The 20,015-nt window shown below is 35.7% G+C and overlaps 5 protein-coding genes across 5 annotated transcripts; 2 read left to right on the top strand and 3 right to left on the bottom strand.

The window, feature by feature from the left end:
* Positions 1–610: 610 nt before the first annotated feature.
* Positions 611–3,278, top strand: LOC106438176 (phosphatidylinositol:ceramide inositolphosphotransferase 2). Its single transcript, XM_013879257.3, has 12 exons — positions 611–1,128; positions 1,201–1,290; positions 1,480–1,566; positions 1,649–1,717; positions 1,805–1,885; positions 1,960–2,031; positions 2,118–2,178; positions 2,265–2,364; positions 2,457–2,552; positions 2,636–2,682; positions 2,768–2,880; positions 2,954–3,278. The coding sequence occupies exons 1-12, from the start codon at positions 1,096–1,098 to the stop codon at positions 3,026–3,028; spliced, it is 924 nt and encodes a 307-aa protein (XP_013734711.2). The 5' UTR covers positions 611–1,095; the 3' UTR covers positions 3,029–3,278.
* A 36-nt stretch (positions 3,279–3,314) lies between these two features.
* On the bottom strand, positions 3,315–5,079 carry LOC106438177. The gene is made up of 2 exons (XM_013879258.3): positions 4,335–5,079; positions 3,315–3,641 (listed from the first exon to the last, which is right to left on the bottom strand). The coding sequence occupies exons 1-2, from the start codon at positions 4,715–4,717 to the stop codon at positions 3,401–3,403; spliced, it is 624 nt and encodes a 207-aa protein (XP_013734712.2). The 5' UTR covers positions 4,718–5,079; the 3' UTR covers positions 3,315–3,400.
* Positions 5,080–9,752: 4,673 nt separating this feature from the next.
* Positions 9,753–10,515, top strand: LOC106438173. Its single transcript, XM_048775708.1, has one exon. It carries the CDS (start codon positions 9,753–9,755, stop codon positions 10,353–10,355), a length of 603 nt encoding a protein of 200 aa, XP_048631665.1. The 3' UTR covers positions 10,356–10,515.
* LOC106438175 (immediate early response 3-interacting protein 1) lies at positions 10,353–10,763 on the bottom strand. Its single transcript, XM_048775709.1, has one exon. It carries the CDS (start codon positions 10,761–10,763, stop codon positions 10,527–10,529), a length of 237 nt encoding a protein of 78 aa, XP_048631666.1. The 3' UTR covers positions 10,353–10,526.
* A 1,492-nt stretch (positions 10,764–12,255) lies between these two features.
* On the bottom strand, positions 12,256–16,121 carry LOC106443621 (O-fucosyltransferase 19). The gene is made up of 6 exons (XM_013885171.3): positions 15,197–16,121; positions 14,163–14,238; positions 14,006–14,076; positions 13,838–13,926; positions 12,916–13,758; positions 12,256–12,664 (listed from the first exon to the last, which is right to left on the bottom strand). Exons 1-6 carry the CDS (start codon positions 15,740–15,742, stop codon positions 12,406–12,408), a joined length of 1,884 nt encoding a protein of 627 aa, XP_013740625.1. The 5' UTR covers positions 15,743–16,121; the 3' UTR covers positions 12,256–12,405.
* Positions 16,122–20,015: the final 3,894 nt, after the last annotated feature.

Below are 20,015 nucleotides of genomic sequence, written 5' to 3' on the forward strand. Positions count from 1 at the left end.
ATCAAAAGGTTATGATAAGAAATACAGTATCAGTCATCGATCATTGCTAGATGTTTTTACTTTCTAGAATTGCAAGACGAGGGTGAAGACTAACGAATAATAATGGCAACCCCAAAATGTTACGAGTTGGGTTTAACGAATCCTAAAAACAAGTTATGATATTTTGAACACCAAAATTTAATGGGAAGATTGATGGATTGACTTTTATGACTTTTCTTACATGAGTATTTTTCATTTGCTTACATATTAGTTATTTCCTCTATATCATTTTAAGAGGTGTTTAAAGTTTTTGTACAAATATTAAGAAAATACAAACTTTTATGTAATTAGCTTTGGTTACATAAAATAACATTAAATAAAATTAATTCAATCAATAAGAAAAAGATACAATATTTTATAATTGGTTAAAAATTTCAAATTATATTAAATTTCACATAGAATTATGAGAACATCACTTATTTTGAAACAAAATCAAAATCTTTAAACACTAGTTAAACTGATATGCAAGGAGTATATTTTATAGCCAACATGAAAATAAATCAGAGTTAAATATTTTAAGAATAATATACCATCATTTCCATTTCTGTCTAGCAATCAACCTGATAAACTCATAAATAAATACATAAATTGGAAACTTCAACAATCTCTAATTTCTCTGGAAATTTTGAATATTATTGTTGTTTTTTGTTTTAAATTTAAATATAATTCAACCGTTTCAGCGTGTTGAACTCGCCTTTTTAAATCTAGAGCTTGATTCTTCTTTCTTCTACTTGACAATTGACAAACTTTTGATCTTCTTTACACTTTCTTCTTCGATCTCTCTCTCTCTCTCTCTCTCTCTCTGTTACTTTTCTATTTCGTTGCATCTATCTCTGCTTCTCAGATCTTTGATCGTTGACCCACGAATCCGGGTCCGGCTAAAAACCCGACCTTTCGCCGGCGAGAAGCTCCAAGACTTAAGAATTTTACAGAAACAAAACAAAAAAGATTGAATTTTGAGTTGAGTGTTTGGTTCTGAGGTACGATGTTAACCCAATTTGCTGGGCTCTGAAGTACAATGGAACTGATTCTCACACCAAAAACAAGAAGGCTAAGATGACGCTTTACATTCGTCGCGAATCTTCCAAGGTTAGTCATTTTATCTCCTAATTCAGCTTCTGGGTTCTTCAATTTTGTGGCTGATTCGTTCTTTTTCAATAGCTATGGAGGAGATTTTGCTGTGAGATATCAACAGAGATAGGTCTTCTCGCTGAGAACTGGAAGTACCTTCTTGCTGGTCTTATCTGTCAGGTTCTCATTTTAAAGTCTTGAGTTTTTTTTGTTGTTGTCGAAACTTTACATTGGATCGTTGTGTGACTCGTTATACATGGTAACTTTGAGAAAAAGCTTGTGACTTTGTTGCACTGGACTTTACTTTATATATTGAGTTTGTGTTTTATCTGACACTTAATGAATTGGCATCTTCTGTTATGTTTGCAGTACATTCATGGTTTAGCTGCTAAAGGAGTACATTATATTCATCGCCCTGGACCCACTCTCCAGGACCTTGGCTTCTTTCTTCTTCCGGTTTGGTCTCACACATCTCACTCAAATCCAATCGGATCGGAATAGATATGTCTTATTTCCTTTTGTTTCCCATTTTGTGTAGGAGCTTGGTCAAGAGAGAAGCTACATTAGTGAAACCGTCTTCACTAGTGTATTTCTTTCTTTCTTCCTGGTCAGAGACTTGTCAGTTGTCACATTCATAGTTTCTAAACTTGAGCAGCCATTTTGATATTGATACTCCTTGATCCTTTTATTGCAGTGGACTTTCCATCCATTCATCCTGAAAAGCAAAAAGATATACACCGTCTTGATATGGTGTAGAGTTCTAGCATTCTTAGTTGTAAGTGCCCTGCATGCCCAGTTGCTTTTCTCTGTCTTGTTAGTTTTAAAGTTTGTTGATGTTTCTGTTTCCAGGCCTGCCAGTTTCTCCGTGTTATAACATTCTATTCGACTCAGCTTCCTGGCCCAAACTATCACTGCCGCGAGGTAAAGCAACTGAGATGTGAATACACAAGGTCTCATGTGTGTCTAATCAATTAAGCTTATTATGTGTTGTCGCTTTTATGCTACAGGGCTCTAAAGTGGCCAGGTTGCCATGGCCCAAAAGCCCTCTTGAGATTCTCGAGATTAACCGTGAGTCTATATCTACATAATTTTTTTCTTTCCCCACACACATACATTGCCTTTGTTTTGCTTATGTTCTCATGTGATCTCATCAGCTCATGGGGTGATGTACGGATGTGGAGACTTGATATTCTCATCGCACATGATATTCACGCTGGTCTTTGTTCTCACTTACCACAAGTACGGCACTAAAAGGTTAAATAAAAACACTTCATCAAACTCTCCTTAGGCAATAATAGTACCTACTTTTGAAAAATGACATTCTCTGGATCACTGTTTTGTCTCAGGTTCATTAAGCTGTTTGGGTGGCTCACTGCTTTCGTGCAGAGCCTCTTGATCATTGCTTCCCGTAAACATTACACTGTCGACGTCGTTGTTGCTTGGTATGAGTTTAATATCACACAACATTTCTAATGGAATACAAAGATATGCTGACTTGTTTGTTTTTGATTCTTTCTCCGTTTAGGTATACTGTGAACTTGGTGGTCTTCTGCCTAGACAAGAAGTTACCAGGTTTGATCTCAGACATGAAACTCTTGCTGTCTTATTTTTGGCAGAGACTCGGTTTCTCATTATCTTCATGTTTCTTTGACTTCAGAACTACCAGACCGGAGTACGGTGTTGCTGCTCCCTGTAGTGTCGAAAGACAGAACGAAAGAAGAGAACCACAAGCTGTTGTTGAATGGGAACGGTATTGATCCTGCTGACTGGGTAAGCTTCTTTTTGTTCTCCTTCTCAATCTATGAACCAATCACATAATGTTTCTTTCCTTGGTTCTTTTTAGAGACCGAGAGCGCAAGTGAACGGGAAGATAGATAGCAACGGAGTTCACTTTGATAACTCTTTGAATGGCGCCTGAAACTCAGCACCAGACTTCTGACAAGATCTAATATATGAAAACAGCTAATCAATGGAAGTCATGAAGACGACCTTTGTTGGTGTGTAAGTGAGGGTAAATTTTTGTTTATGGTCATTGTTCCAGAAAAGAAGAACAAACATTCATAGATAGAGATGTATATTCTCCAGTTCCTTGTTTACCAAGTAATCATCTTTTGTATCTTTGTCGGATCACGTTAAGTTTTCTTTTATGTCAATTTTGTTACAAGAAACTGTCTTAATCTCTGAGACTATTATGCATGTGGTCGTTAACATAAATGGTTTTTTGTTTATATATAAAAAGAATCAAAAACTCAACTGATAAAATGTTCCTGCAAAGAGCATATAAAGTGATTCATGAAGAAGATGAATCATGAAAATGGAATAGCCATGAAATGAAAAAGCCAAAAACCATACAAGCTAACACTATATTCACCAGTCTCTGTGGCTGCCATCTGTTCTCTATCGCTCCTAAGGCCGCCGTTTCCTCGCCGCCTCCACCGTTCCTTAACTCTCTCTCGTCCACCACCGTAACCACTACCATTTCGTTCGCACCGCCCACGTTTCGGGCTACCGATTGGCAAATCTCGCATATTCTGTGTTCAACAAATAATATGTTAATCTTCCTATAAATTAACAAGGTTTTGGGTTTTTAAGTTACGTGCATATATCTGATCCATCTACACAGAAAAAAAAACAATACATGCTTAAATCAGATAATAAGTAAAGGAAAAAATGGCTTAACAAATTATTTTGGTGCTTAAAGTAATATATAATCCTTAGAATGTGAAACTTTTCTATTTCTATTGTAAAATTAATCATTAAATGAAAAGCCGATAAAGTGTTACAGAAAATTAAAGAAACAAAACTTCTTAAATTGATTTGAGAAAAAAAAACAAATCAAGAGTAAAAAGAAAATATTAACAAAATAACTAAAAATTCTAATACCATCAATATCAAGGGTCTTTCATCATAAAGCCTTACCAAAAAAATAATAATATTTAATTAGAAAGTTTCTCAAAAACTTGAAAGTCTCATACCAAAGCTTAAAAACTTGACATGAATCTGTCAAATTTTTGAGAAATTATCTAATTAAACATTGTTTTTAGTAAGAGACTCATTTTAAAAATTTCTAATATGGATGCCCTAACAAGACTATTGATCATTTTAACAGAAAATACTCTAACTGGAAAATTCAGGATAAATTTTCTTAAAAAGTAATTAAGAACTCAATAAATAAAAGTAAAACCACTTAACCAAAATAAATAAGGTAAAAGTAGTATACTAACTTGTCGCCTTTGATTTTGAACCAAGTTTCGGCACATTGTCTATGAGCAACAGCCAAATCTTCCTTACACGAACATCCTAACTCTATCGCACCTCCACCGCTCGTTTCCACCACCCCTAAGTGACATATCCTACAGTCTTTCTCCGGCGGCACCGTCGCTTCACCATCACCATCATCCATCTCCAGTGAACTACTGCTCATCACCGACGACACTTTCCTCGACTCTCCTCCTTCGTATTCGTACGTTCCTCCCGTCGTAGTCGAATAGAAGTAAGAGTAGCATGACGTCACATCTTCTTCTTCTCCGTCTGAATAATATATGCTGACGTCACTTCGCCGGTGATATCCGTACGCCGCTCCTTGCTCTAAATCTGCCTCTGTCATTACTAAACTAGAAGATGTTCTTCCCTAATGCCACAGTAACTGAATCGAAAGGCTTTTAAGTAAATGTTTTTTTGGTGGATTTGGTTATTTCCACCTAATAAGTAACAACTGCGAACATATTTTTTTTAATTTATGATAAAATGAGTAACGAAAATGTGAGAGGAGTGAGTGATGGTAATGGAGCAGGAAGAAAAAAGATTGAGAAGAGAGTGAAAGTGAACAACTGTATTTATGAAGGAAGAAGATATTGTTATGGATCAAGATCAAGACTATGTTTTTTTTAATAATTATTATTAAAAAGAATAGTGACAGGTTAAAGTGAAATCAGAGAACACGTTTGTTCTGTCCTGAGTATTCTGTACGTTGGATGGTACAACGTTTACGCGACGTGATCTAACTATGTACACCGTATCCAACGGCTCATATTGCGGGATCAGATTATCTCTTCCAGAGTAATTTTTTCATAATTGTATCAAGAATCGAAAACCCGATGATGTCCTCGATTCTTGTTGAGAAACAAGCATAAATAGAAATTACGCAGGGGTATTTATGTCATTACGTTATGGAATTTCCAGTTTTGGATAAATGCTTTGACCCATTCCCCCGCCCCCGACCGATTTAATCACGGGCAGGCAGATCTCCATTAGATTGAATTGTACTTTGTACCATGGTGAAATCTACAGTGGGGTATTATGTACTCTTATCGGTTTTGAGTCATCGTTTCAAAAGTAGGAGTGGTTGTCTTTCCTTATTAGGAGTCTAATTGAGTCATTAACCAAGGAAGTCATTAATTTCAATATACATTAGTCTCAACTTCAGATGCATATTTCAATTTTGTCATATATATTTGATTAAAATAGGTTTTGAGCCGAACTATTCTCCAAACTCGAACTACACTATATAATATTAGTTTTATTTTAAGCATCAATCAAATTTATAATTATATATGATTTTGAGTATTATAAACTTGACAATTTTGTGATATCACTCTCAGATTCTCTTTATTCTTGTTTTAGGCACTTAATCTCATCCGCAATAACTACTTCCTCCACAAGTGGAGATTTATCACAACAACATTTTGTATGTCATATGTACCACTAAGATTTTTAATAAAGTTAAAAATGTTACAATTAGAAAAACAATTACACTATTACTGTTACGACCCCAGAAAACAGATTAAAATATTATTTCTATGAGGTAGAAAGATATGTCTAACAAGCAAGGAATATCTATTTATTCATAAAGTCATATAGAAATTAGACTAAAAAGAAATAGGAATCTCATTTTCCACGTCAAAATGTTGAAACACCAAAGGAATTAAAGAAACAAAGAGACAAAAAGAGTAAAAACGAAGTTTGATAGGGAAGATACAAAAGAAAAACAACAGTTTATCAAATTGGTGGGTCTGGTTCTAATGGACAAGACATACCTATTCTTGTTTCATTTGAATCTTATGTTTGTAATTTTCTTCTCACAGATATTTAAATAAGTTCATTATCTGATTTGGGAGCTAACAAAAGCAGATGATTTGTTATCCATATTAGGTTTTGCTAAGGAGAGAATATTTGTCTAATTCTCATATATGATTAGTTAGCAAATTCAGTAACCACTAGACCAGTTTATATATAGTTTTCAAAGAGATTAATCATTCATAAATTTCGTTTATTCATATGTACATTTTGTAAACTAGGATGCATATATGAAGGTTAATTTGGATCCCCTCGTACGAGTGCATAATGATCATAAGCATTCTGCCCACTTTATTTTATTTTATTTTTTGACTCTTTGCGGTTTGTTCGTTAATGAAATCGAAAGGGACGGTACAAATAGTTGCTCAGTCTCAACAGTTTCACGTTCAAGCTGGCAAAGCTGTTTATACAAGTCCAGAAACTGGACGTATCTAAGATGTTAAGCATAAACATTTGTTCAGCAAACACATTTGGCTGGTGGGTAATCAGTCGGTGACCCAATTCAGATGGACACATTGAAATAACTAAAAGATACTAATCAAATTAATGTTCATTAGTAATCATGTACTTGGTTCGATTTTTCCTTGATTTTTCGCGAAATTTTGTTCATCAAAAACCTATTTTAAAGTGAATCTGAATTTCTCTAAGTGACCATTTACGCTAACATTAGTTGATTGCCCCAATTAGTAATTATCTTGTGGTGGATCATCAGTGCCGTCCCATAATTTGGGGTGGCCTAGAGCACAAAAAAAAATGTGGCCTCTTATACAAATACCAACAATAAATAGTAACACTAAACCAATACAAAAAAATACATAGTCATCGAATGGTAAAAATTAAAACTATGTTGGACAAAAGAAAGATCGAACTAGGATATACTAACTCAAATTGAACTACGTACTAAACCATTTGACCTAACTAATACTCAGTGACATGTGGTCTTAATGTGTTCTTTATATTTTGTGGCCTAAAGCAGATGTTTTAGTTGCCTTATAGCAGGAACGGGCCTGTGGATCATGTTGTTTTCTATTTATGTCAATTTTGATACATGAGAGCTGTCTTTAACTTTGAGAACCGAGACGATGATTTTGTCCATTACAGTTTTAAGCATCTTTTCAACAACAACCTTTCGTGATCTTCATTGAGCTAGCTTTAGATCGTCGTTTTTTACTTTTAGATGTTTAAGAGGTTGTGGGACAAGATTTAATAGTTCTCTAAAAGAAATATATAACCAAGTTAAGATATGGAGTGTTTCAAAAAAAAAAAAAAAAAAAAAACCAAGTTAAGATATGGTAGTTTTTATATATATAAAGAATTGAACTCATGGGCTAACTATATAGATTGCGAAGAGTCAGTATTCACAACTCATGGAATAACATAGCAAGTTGTAGTTTCAATAAAATAATGTAAGAATATATTGTCAATTAAGAAAGAAGTGGGGTCTATTTACGAAGACATGTATCTGTGATGCTGCAAAGTAAACAACAATGAGAGTCTGAGACTGATCACATAAGTGTGGAGAATAAAGCTTCAAGTACTAGGTAATCGCGTCAAACACATTGTCCACTAATCAAATTTAGAATGTGATCAGCTGGTCTTGTATATTGGTTTTTAGTCCCATTTTGCTGTTGTGTGTCCTGGATAATCATACTAATTCATGGCTTGTGGGCTTTGCTTGTACGATCTATATGGCAAGAATGTTACAAGTGTTCATGGTTTATTGTTTTCTTAAATTATGGCTAAATGTTTTTGGAAATGTTATAGGAACTGGAGACGAAGTGGGTACCCTATGGGACCAATATGCTGTAGATGAGTTCTATAAAGATGATATGTCTTGGCTAGAGGATGATGCTCTTATAGGAAGTGACAAGCTACAATACTATGGGGTTATGTGCTTGTTACTTTTGAGTTTTGACATGTCTTCACGAGTCACCACCAAGATAATTTGCCTTTTCGTTTTACTAGAAGTATTTCTACAGAAAGCAAATTGAATTTGATCATGTTTTACTATACAAATACCTATTATCAGTGACAATGAAAGAAGATCGGATGATTAGTTTATGCTTGGTTACTTGTATTATACGCCACATGAATCTTTTGATAACAGATACAATACTCAATAACATCTTTGAATACAGGACATAATACATATACGGGTTCGCCTGCTTTATGTTGAAAGCCATGAAAAATAAGGACAAGCTAAAGAAGTACTTGGCTTGATGGTAAAGCATACTGACAAAAGCTGTTGAAGATGAAATACCTCAGTTTTTCAAAAAAAAAAGAATGCTATATTAAATAATATCAATACATAGAAAAAGTAACTTAAAACTAACAAACTAAATATTCATTATAATAAGTTTACTATTTTTCTTTTTTATTCTTTCTTTTATCGTTTTTTTAGCAACACAATCATAAAATTAAGATGAAACTTTGGTTCAGTACAAAGTTTGTTTGGTTATTTAACTACTAAAACAGTTAAAATGTTATCAGGTAAACCATAAGAGCATAACAATTAGCTTTCTATAATTCACTTCATCTAAGTCCATATCCAGTTTATCTAAATCCATATATGTAAACATATTTTATTATATCGATTAAAATAATATAATTGATAAAAAAACCTTAATTAAAGCAGTAACTAATAAAAATATGCTCTATTATTTTTTACTTTTTTTTAAAGGTGGCTGTCGTATGCGAAAACTTCATTTTGTACAACTGAGGCATGGAACTGCTTACAGAAAACAATTTTTTTTTTTTTTGGTCACGGGCGGTCTCCGGATTCCCAGAGGACTCGAACCCAGGTGCCTTGGGATCCAGTTCACTCTAGTGTTACCACTAGGCTATTCTGTCCCGGCTACAGAAAACAATTTATATTCACTTTTACATGTTAAACTAGTTAGAGCCAACCAAAAGAGTGAAGATTGCATTCTCAAAAACTGTGATCTACATTACTGGTAAAGCTCACAAACTATCTAGAAACGTGGTTAGGCTGACTCAAATCAGTCAACTTGGACTTTTCTGTTTGTAACCCTTGGCTGAAAAAAGAAGAAACATTGTGAAGTTAAGACATGATGAGATATGTGCAGTTGTATTTAAGAAATTTGCATACATTTTCGGTTAAGTTTAGTTTTAATTTTTAAGATAAAAAAAATGTTTGACAAAAAAATAAAATAAAACGAAATAAGAGGTGTTCGGATATCGGATATTTACGTAATCTGGTTCAGTTTATGTTCCATTTTTGGTTTTTGGTTCGGTTTAATTGTTGGTTTTGGAGTAAAACTAGCCAGGTCTACAGTAACCCATCTAAGCTGCTAACTGCTTGCCGTTTTGGCTTTTCAAAATCTTCTAGACATACGTGCCGTTTTCTGAAATCACCGAGCCTGCATGGGCCTTCGCCGTGGAAGCAGAAGCTCCACAAGAAACATTAGCGACGAAGTGATTGTCTGAACCACACATACCAGAAACGTGTCAAACTGCTTCTGTCTAAATCTTGGTCATCAAGAAATGTAGCAACAATGATAAATAGTAACCCTATCTGAATACTTTTTTTAGTAAGACTTAACATAATGGGAATGGTTTTTGGTAAAATCGCTGTGGAGACTCCTAAACACACGGTGGTCAAATCCGGCGACGGTTATGAGATCCGTGAATATCCTCCGGCCGTCGCGGCGGAGGTCACTTACGACCCTTCTGACTTCAAAGGCGACAAAGACGGCGGCTTTATGGTCTTGGCCAAGTACATAGGCGTGTTCGGCAAACCGGAGAACCAGAAGCCGGAGAAGATCGCCATGACTGCTCCGGTGATCACCAAGGAGGGAGAGAAGATCGCCATGACTGCTCCGGTTGTGACCAAGGAAGGAGGAGGAGGGGAGAAGAAGACGGTGACGATGCAGTTTCTGTTGCCGGAGATGTACAAGAAGGCGGAGGATGCGCCGCGTCCGACGGATGAGAGAGTGGTGATTAAGGAGGAAGGAGGGAGAAAGTACGGCGTGGTAACGTTCAGTGGTACTGCGGCGGAGAGTGTGGTGAGCGAGAAGGTGAAGAAGCTGAGGAGTGATCTCGAGAGAGACGGGTTTAAGATCACTGGAGATTACGTCCTTGCGAGGTATAATCCGCCATGGACGTTGCCTCCTTTCAAGACCAATGAAGTCATGATCCCGGTTGAGTGAAGAACCAAACCCAAAGTTCATAGCTTATGGTCTCAAGAACATGTTGTTCTGTTCCACTTTGTGTTTGTAGTTGAATAAATAACAAGAACAATAATGTATACAACGCAAACTTTTGATTTAAATTTTTATCGAGGCATAAACAACAAAGTGCTTGTTCTGACTTGTGTGTGTTTAACCGGAGAAAAGCTTAACGACGATGACAATTAAGTTAAAGAGCATGAGGGGGAGCCTCATGTACTGGCAAGCGTGGATGAGACCAACGATTTGGCCTTTGAGAGAGTTTCTTTTGCCGGTTTGGTGTAGCTCCGCGAGGGTCCATCCTTTTGGAGCTAGGAAACGGTCTTCGTTGAGGATAGCTAGTGCGTTTGCAAATAGCAGCAACCCTTCCATTAGTGTCCAGAATCCCATGATGTCTCTCTGTAAGAACGATCAAGAATCATGAGTTAAAGAGTTTTAACATATATTCATAGCTTTATCCATCAATAAATGATAATGAATCAACTTATACCGATAAGAGTTTTATCCATCAATGGTAAATGAATCAACTTGTTAATAACAACAGTATTATAGAGAAACAGAGGACTGGGAACGATTAAAAAATCATGAGTAAAGAGAAGAATCATGCAGAAATGGTTTCTCCAATCCACTGGTGATATTCTATAAAAGTGGTCAAAGTATTTCATCCATGGAAATAGCAAAAGAGAAAATATTGGTTCCAAGTTAACACATTAATGCATAACTGCACTAGAAAGGTACACAAGGCACTGTTTTTTTTTGCCAGTATTGAATGCAAACAACTTCTTCAGGCCACAGAATAGCTTAAACAGATAAGAGGTTTATCCATCAACTTGTAAATAACAACAGTTCTTCCACTAGTGTCCAGAACCCATGATGATTTCTCAGTGAGAAACATATTATCTATCAATGGAGTTGAATCCACTGGTAATATTCTATGCAAGTGGTCACATATTTCATCCATGAAATAGCAAAAAAAAAAAAAAAAAATCTTGATTCTAAATTTAACACATAAATAATGAACAAACCTCTTCAGACAAGAGAATCACATAAACATATCTCCATTAAAGCAAGAACACACTTGACATAGTTTTCTGAACAGATGGGATCCTAATTCTCAGCAGCCGAGATTGTGAGTTTATCATTCCACGTGAGGAAGAGAGCATATCAGACTATCGATATTCTAATCTACACTACGCGAGTCTATCAAATCGTTAAATCTAGTAGAGCAAGCTGCTTGATTGATTGATTGAGCAAAGATCGAGGTTTACCACCACAACTTCGACGGAGAGAGAGAATCATATGAAGATGGAGGAGAAGAGATACTTACAGGTGAATCGAATGGAGGTTGAAGTGTTGGAGAGATCTCGTTGAAGATGACGAAGCCTGCAAATCTGCAATTTATGTTTTTTCACAGTTAATTTGAAATTGGAATATTAACCTGTGATTAAACCGGGCCGGTTATGTTTAAGATGTTCGGTCTGGAGTCAGGACCCCCATGGCCCAATGCTCTGCTCAACCAACAATCTCTATACCAAACAAATACAAGACTACCAACAGATCAGAGTGGCGCAGCGGAAGCGTGGTGGGCCCATAACCCACAGGTCCCAGGATCGAAACCTGGCTCTGATATATAATGTTTATATTTTTTTTTTGACACAAAGCAGCTATAGACAAAACTACAAACAATTAGTATCATGTATAAATCCATACACCACTGTAAAGGTCACTAATAAGAACAACAAAGTGATTTAAATGATGGGACAAAAAGAAAGATTAACACAAATTATACTTCTGTTTGACAAGGATCAAATCATATATCTCTATTGGTTTGTAAGTAACCCGTGAGATTCCTAATCAGCTGCTTTGAAGCACAAGAAGAAAATGAAAAATGGTATATCATTGATGCTCATGTATAAGTGAATTAGATCCTACAAATTTGTATGGATCTTCCAAGAAACCAGTCTTCTTCTTTTTCCTATATTGTACAAGAAGGCCTACAAAAGTGTTGAACCAATGTCTTGTCTTCGTTCTTCTATCTTGAACTCTCCTTCCATCTATCTGACTCTCTTCTTACACTTGACTTCCAAGGCTGCTCAGGCTGAGACTTGTTACAGATGCAATCTGGTTGCGGGTTTGCATAAAAATTCTCCTCTAGCCGAGGGAACTCACCAGGAAGTCTAGCATAAGGAGCTCCAATCCTGGCTCCATGTAATCTCTTCACCTCTGAAGAAAACTCATCCCAAGACATCACACCTTCGTCTAAATGATCTATCAGTCTAACAAAATTTAACCTGCCATTTTCACAAGACAAAATGATCATCTCATCTCAGCAATAGGCAAAACCGGTCCTGGATATAACCAAATGAAACATTAGTCTTGGGTCCCTAAATATTTTTTACATTAATTTTATAGCTCCAAATGATTAAACAATTTTTTTAATTAAATTTCTTATTAAATTGTCTAAATCCCCTAAAACCTTATAGTTGGTGTCCTCTTGGCAAGAAGTTAGAGAAGAAAATAATTTGTTATTAATGATTCAAACCTGTCTGGATTGATAGTCTTCTTGAACCCTTCAAACCTCCTGTGCCCTTGTACAGCCTTAGCCATATTGCCATCATATGTATACACGAAAACATCGCTTTCTAAGGCCACGATGTAATCCAACGCAGCTAAGCGGTTTTGGTATGGCTTAAAGGGCTCTAACTCTTCTTCAGTTGCTAAAGTTGAATGGGAGAACACGTTTGGGTACTCTTCTCTGAAAGCATCCATACTATTACCTCCATAGATTTCACCAGCAACTATGTACACCGTAGTGGAAGATGGGTACCCCATTGCTTTTAAAAATATGGCTGCTTCTCGTGGAGACATAGGGCAGCCACCTTGGATCCTTCTCTCTCTGCTGTCAATCTCTTTCTCTTTCCAATGTTTCACATTGTATCTCATGATCCTCAGCTCTTCAGCTTCTCCAGCTGTGAGGTTGTGGCTGCAGCCTGTAAAGGCAAGCATGTCTTTCTCGTAGCGTAAGTGTAGAGCAATGAAGGGTTCACTGTTGTTTCTTAACCGGTTAACCAAGACGTTTCCAAAATCTTCAATCTCCTTGGAGTAACCTAATGCTTGGTAGTTAGCACGGCATCTCAGCCGTTGGATTGATGGTGGCAAACCGTTGTTGGCTAGGCGCGAATCGGTGTGTGTAAACTTAATCACCTTATATTTTTTCAATAGTGGTAGCATCTCTCTTCTGTAGTAACTAGCCTTGGACCAAGAAACAGGAGCCTTGAGGAGAGGTTTCATGGCTGCATAGCGAGGAGGCAAGTACTCGATGATGTCAACGTCATCTTTCAATACGTTCATGAAGTGTCGCCAGTCAAAAATATCTTTGAACGTGCTGTAAAATTACAAAGAAACACTTGTTCAAAAATCATAATCTTACTTACATTTGAGAAAGTGTTCTTGTTGTGTAGAACCTGGGGTCAGTCCAGAAAGATTCATGGTCGAGGAGAGGAAGAACAAGAGTTGCATTCATAATCTTTGCTGCAGCAACCATGTCACATATCTACATTTTTTCACAATAAAACAGAGGTAAGAAGAAAAACCAATCTATGTAAGGAAGCACTTGGGACATTGAAACTCACTCCAGTTCTCATCTGATTCAACCCGCCATTGGCGTGTACTAGAAGGTAACCGTTGGTTTTCCTACGTGCCCCTGAACAAGCCAAAATTTTCAACAAAAAAAATATAAGAAACTGAAGCTATTTGGAGAATATGAAAATGCAAAGATCAAGAGCTTACTTGAATGACTACTCTTGGGACGTGACGCACACTGGCGATAATTGCTGGATTCAGGTTTCTGCCATATCTCCGGAATCTGTAAACGCACAAAACGACGCCGAATCATGAGAAAATTTAGTGAAAACAGAATAACGACATTGGCTTCGTACGTTACAGAAACAGAGATTTAGTTCACTATCAATCAGTACAACTTAAATGTAACTGAAACAATGTTAAACCTAGTAGTCAAAGTTCATCATAAATGCACTGCTTTGGAACTCAAAAAGATTTTTTTTTTTAACTGCAAAACCCGACCAAGTAAAAACATTAAAGACAGTCTTTTTTCCAACCGAAAAAGAGACAAAAGCTCAGATGCCTGTCCGAATGAATAGAAAATGATAATTGCATCGGTTTCAATAATAATTTGAAGGAAAGTCAACGGAAACTATGAAGAAAAAGTGGTAATCCATACCAAACAACGGCTGCCTAAATTCCATTTTGACCATTTCCTCATCAAATTCATTCTTATAACGAATCTCAGAAGAATATGCAAAAACGTATTTTGAATTTGTTAATTTTAATTCTATCATTGACGCAATCAACTGAGACCATTCCCATTGTATCCTACGACCTCTGCCCCCACTTTTTCCTATTATAATTTTCCCGAGAAAGCGAAAGAGAACAAAACAGAAAACGCGAATTTATGTTAAAATTTCTAACTTTTATCAACAAAAACAGAGGAAATTTTTGAAATTTCTCTTTTTATCAGAAAACTCAAAATTTTGTTTCATTCTTATTTTCTCGGGAAAAGTAACAGAGTAAAATCAATTTAGTTTTCAGGGTAAAACTCAAGGCTTTGTTATATTCTAATTTTCTCGTGATAAAAACAGAGTAAGATCCATTCACTTTTCTAGGGGAAAACTCAAAACTTTGTTTCAATCAAAATTAATCACAGCGCATTGATTGGTCAAAAATATTTGGGTGTGTTCATGGATCACAAAAACAATTGTTTTTTCTCGGGAAAGTAAAATTTTCAATGCAAAGAAAAAACTCACGGGAAGCTTCTCGACAGCAACGTTCTCCGACATTGCGTTTTGAGCCATCGACCAATCTTCATGTAACGCCCTAACGACAACAAGCTCGTTCAAATCTCTCCTGTGCGCGTGATCAGCAACGCGCCCACTCATAACAGAAACTCTGACAAAGAGCGAAACGACGACGAGAACCATGAGGAGACCCAAGATCCGACGTCCCACGTTTCTCCCCAATCCTTGACCAATCACAGCCGTCCATCCACCGTCGCATAGAAACGGCCATTTCAGTTTACGTGGGATAAGGTAACGAATCTTCGGGTGGTAGTGATGATCGTGGTGGTAATGCGATCCGCTAGACGTGGAACCCATCGAGGAAGGTGAGGAACACGCGCCGTTTGTTCCCTCGACGTCGTCTAAGTCCGGAGAGAGGGAGGAGATGTTGACTATGTTGCAATACTCGGAGGAAACGGAGGCTCGTTCGGAGGTTGTCGTGGTTTCGAGGGAGTCTCCGATACGACGTCGTGTGATCGGTGCAACGGCCAATGGGCTAGCGCCGGCCGCTGACATGTTTAGAGAGGGAGGGAGAAAAGAGTTGGTTTTTTTTTATTATTTTTTTTTGGTAAAATGTGTGTTTGAGGGGTTAGTGGTTGATCATGTTATGCCTTTTTTTTTTGTATTAGCCACCGTGATGTTCGGTGAAGCTGAGAGGCGTCGAAGCTTTCTCTAATTCTATCTCTATGTTACCTTTGTATGGTATTTATACAGACGCATATTTATTATGGTTTGTGTGTGTATTTATGTATGTGGGCCTTTCCCTAATCATTTTTGGAAATATTGGCATCTGATTTGATATTTGTTTCTATAAAAAAAACTAGGGCGGGTAAATCGGTCTACAGCTTGGTTTCAGTTTATTTTTGTCAGAACATTTAGTAATTTACATAAATAAATAAATAATACTGATTTATTTAGTTGTGCAGCTTTTAATATGTTTATATCGAATTTATACAATTTAGTTTGGTTTTACACAAAACATTTTCAAATTTAGTTTGGTTTGGTTACACAAACCTTTTTTTTTGTAACACTGTTACACAAAATTTTTCAAATTTGGTTTTATATATTTAAAATAGTAAAAAAAAGTCTAATAAACAAAGATCAGATTTTAACTATTTAGGTTTTTTTTGTTGCCCACTCCTGTCTATTTTATTTGTTTTGTTTAATCTTGTTCGTGTAGGTTTCGCTAGAATACCTTAGTGAAATTTGATGTATTTTGTTCGTGGCCTCATATGACGGTCGATCCATTGTAAAATATCACAGCAAATATATTTTCTGTCGTCTTTGCATAGCTCTCAAAATTTGTTCTCAATGGACTAAGAATATGAAACTATGTTTGATAGCAAATTTTAAATCCATTGAGAACAGATTAATCTTAATCCACTGAGAAACAAATTCTTAAGACAGTAGCGTGAGTATGTGAATGGTTTGATTTTGAAAAGCTGGTAACATTACCATAAGAGTTCTTTTTGTCCAAGCTTTAACATTAGAAACAATTTCTCAATGATCTTTAGAAAATGTCACCAAATACATTTGGCTCTTCTGAAAAGGGGTTTCAGTACAACCAAATACATTTGATATTACACATCATATCAAATCAATTCTTTTGAACAACTTTACGTAAATCACCATCTAAATACAAAAGATTTTTAATGTCATTCATAAAATTTATGATATTTTTCATGGCAAACTAAGTATATTCATTACCAATTCATAATGTTTGTACATTCAATTGTTCGACTAAGATATAACAATGTCTTAATTAACCTTTTTAATCGAGAAAAGATCTTAGTTTAGTAGTGTTAATAAAAAAAATACATCATATCTTATCATCTAAAAACAAACAAAAAAATTAAAGAGGAATTTACCAACTAAATGACATTTTGTAATTATTATTACATTATCTTCGACATTACTATTTGCATTACCTCACATAACACGACACATGTGCCACGCCACACATGCCGCTCGTTTCCCCTTACTTTGTTTTCTTTAAAAACAATTTCGTAAAACAAATTCCAACTTAGTAGTTATCATTACCTATTTTAAAAACTATTTTCTTTTTTTCTTTTAGTAACAATTTCAGCTAATTGATTTTGATTAGGGTTAGAAAAAGCTAAACACTTAATTAATCTATACTATCATGTAGGCCAAACCTTAGATTTGCCGCCAACATAACAGGACACGTAACCCTCAACTACATTCATCACCCTCCTCTCTGATGCTACCACGTGGATACATTCTAAACACTTTCCGGATCTCAAGCCGGTCGGCAAAAAATTTCAGCATCTTTCTGATGCATTTATGGCCGTTCGATCCGAATCAGACGGCCGATACACGATCTGTCTCGTTCCTACATGTGAATTAGTCATTTGCGACAACTGACAAGTAAAGTACCATATCATTTGTACATTTTTCAGATCGTGTACCATAACAACTATGAAGACGGCATAATTACATTTTGCAAAACGATTGATGTTTAGAGATGTTCTGAACTTTACGAATATCATCATAGTATATGTATTGTCTTCAGTTTGAGCCATTGAGGAATGATCAGGATGTGAACAGATGTTATGAATGATATAGCCTATCAGTTCTGTACAGTTTATAATCAATGGTACAATAAATGACTACAAATTTGACTATACTTGCTTTTAATAACGATTAACGAGAATACTGGTGGATTAAAATTAGTCATAGAAACGGTAGACATGTATTTCTTAATGCAAAAATGCAGCTACAAGAAGAAACCGTAGAAGACTTATATAGTCAAAGTTATAAAGATTTATTTAGTTTCATATGAAAACTCTTTTTTGTGGAAACATTTATGTGATTTTATTTTATGTCAAACATTATATAACGTTTGAAAAACTGGGTCAAAGTGATTTATATATGCTTTCTTGAAGAGTTAATTATAGGTCTTGGAGACTTGGGAGTATAATGATATGAATACTAGACACGTCAATTCCAAAGAAACATGTGATGGACAGGATCGGGGGCAAAAAAAACACACACGACGAATAATGTTGAAACGGAGCGTTATAAACGTAGAAATTTAATGTTAAAAACGAAAAATACATAGATATATATATATATATATATATAATGTATAGCTACTGCACTAAAAATGAATCAAGAGAGATCTTGCTCGGTGTAGAAGGCACGTAACAAAGATATACGTAAGAGAAAACGGGTGTGACTGAGATGATCTTTGCTAGCTGTGGTTCCTTGTACCATCGATCATGTTATCGTATAATTAAGATATGTCTAGAAACTCAGTTTTCATTTCTCAAAAGAAAAAGTCAGTTTTCACCTTCTTTTTGCTTTTACGAAAACTCTAACCTTTTTTTTTTTTTTTTTTTTTTTAACTCTAACCTTATTCTGTTTGCAATTTAGATTAGTGACATTTTTATAAACCAACCAAGGCACACATATATCGTGTGTCACATTTTTATGTTTTAGTAATTTATGCAATTATTCTATAGTATCGATAAGCATTTCATCTAATTACAGGTACACCAATGAAGTTTTAAAGCTTTCACAATGATTTGAACATTGTACATTTGGGAAAAGGTATAAACTACATAGGGAATGAAATTCAGTCACATATCTTACGATCAATTCCTAGATGGAAACAAGTATTTTCACTAGTAATTATTCTTAGTAAGATTCTATATATTAGATAATAACTTTATACTGATTAATCTTTAACAAAGAGATCAATGCATGTGAGACTCGGTTCGTTCGTTATTTAACTTGTTAGATACCTTAAACTCGTGATCAAGAGATTCTCTGTTTAAAAATAGTTTCAACTTTCAAGTGTTTCACCTTTCTTACATGTGGATTCATCCTCTATATCTAGCGTAACGATAATTAAATAACCAAGAACCTCAAGTTAAGCCATATACCTTTATACTCCAGAGATTGATGAAGTCTCATTCCACATTTATTATTTTATTTTTTTAAACAGAACATGTATGTTGGTTCATGTTCAAACACCTTCACATTCTCTTTAAGGTTTAGGTCATTTTGTCGATCTTTGTCTCTCAATGTTTCAACCGATTCCAAGACTTATAAAAGAAGCTGCGCTTTGATATCGTCGTCATCAACTCGCACATACTAAACCAAACTTTCCAATGGTGCCCATGTGCTATTTCTAAACTTTGGGAAGTTGGGTGCATTAAGTATAAGAGCTTGTTACATAAAAGGTTACTTTGTCTTGGGCCTTTAACATATTTACACACTTTACACTTGAGGTGTATTTTTTGACTTGCTTTTGTTTTTTCTCTTCCGTAATTGCCCTTCTCGCAAACTAGTTATAGCGAGACTTAAAATCTGGTTACACAAAAAGTAAATAATAGTTTGTCTTTTTCTGTTACAATTAATTGGTGGATTTATTCAACAGTGAGATTTTTTTTGGACCGTTAGATTAAAGGATGTAAAAACAAATCGGATGACTAATGTTAAAGCAAGTACAAATCTACTAAAAAGAGAAGATATAAATGTGTATATCTTTCCTTGTTGTGGAAAAACATTGTTCATGAAACGTGTGGTAAGGCTGGATTGGTCTTATTTTGGCTGGTGGAGCTTGGTGCGTTGGAAGGTGGTCTGGTGAATCGTGGTGGGATGAAGTATGGTTGATGGTAGTGTGGACAGAAAACATGTGGTTGGGTGAAGGGGTTGAAACAAGAGTAGGCGTCTAGCGTGTGGGTGAAGTGTGGCTGTGTGAAATGTGGTTGGGAAAGTAGTGGCTGGTCGAGGCGTGGTTGGGGGAGACGTGATTGGGGGT

Source organism: Brassica napus, chromosome A3 (assembly GCF_020379485.1).
Source record: "Brassica napus cultivar Da-Ae chromosome A3, Da-Ae, whole genome shotgun sequence".
In the NCBI taxonomy this organism is placed as follows: Eukaryota; Viridiplantae; Streptophyta; class Magnoliopsida; order Brassicales; family Brassicaceae; genus Brassica; species Brassica napus.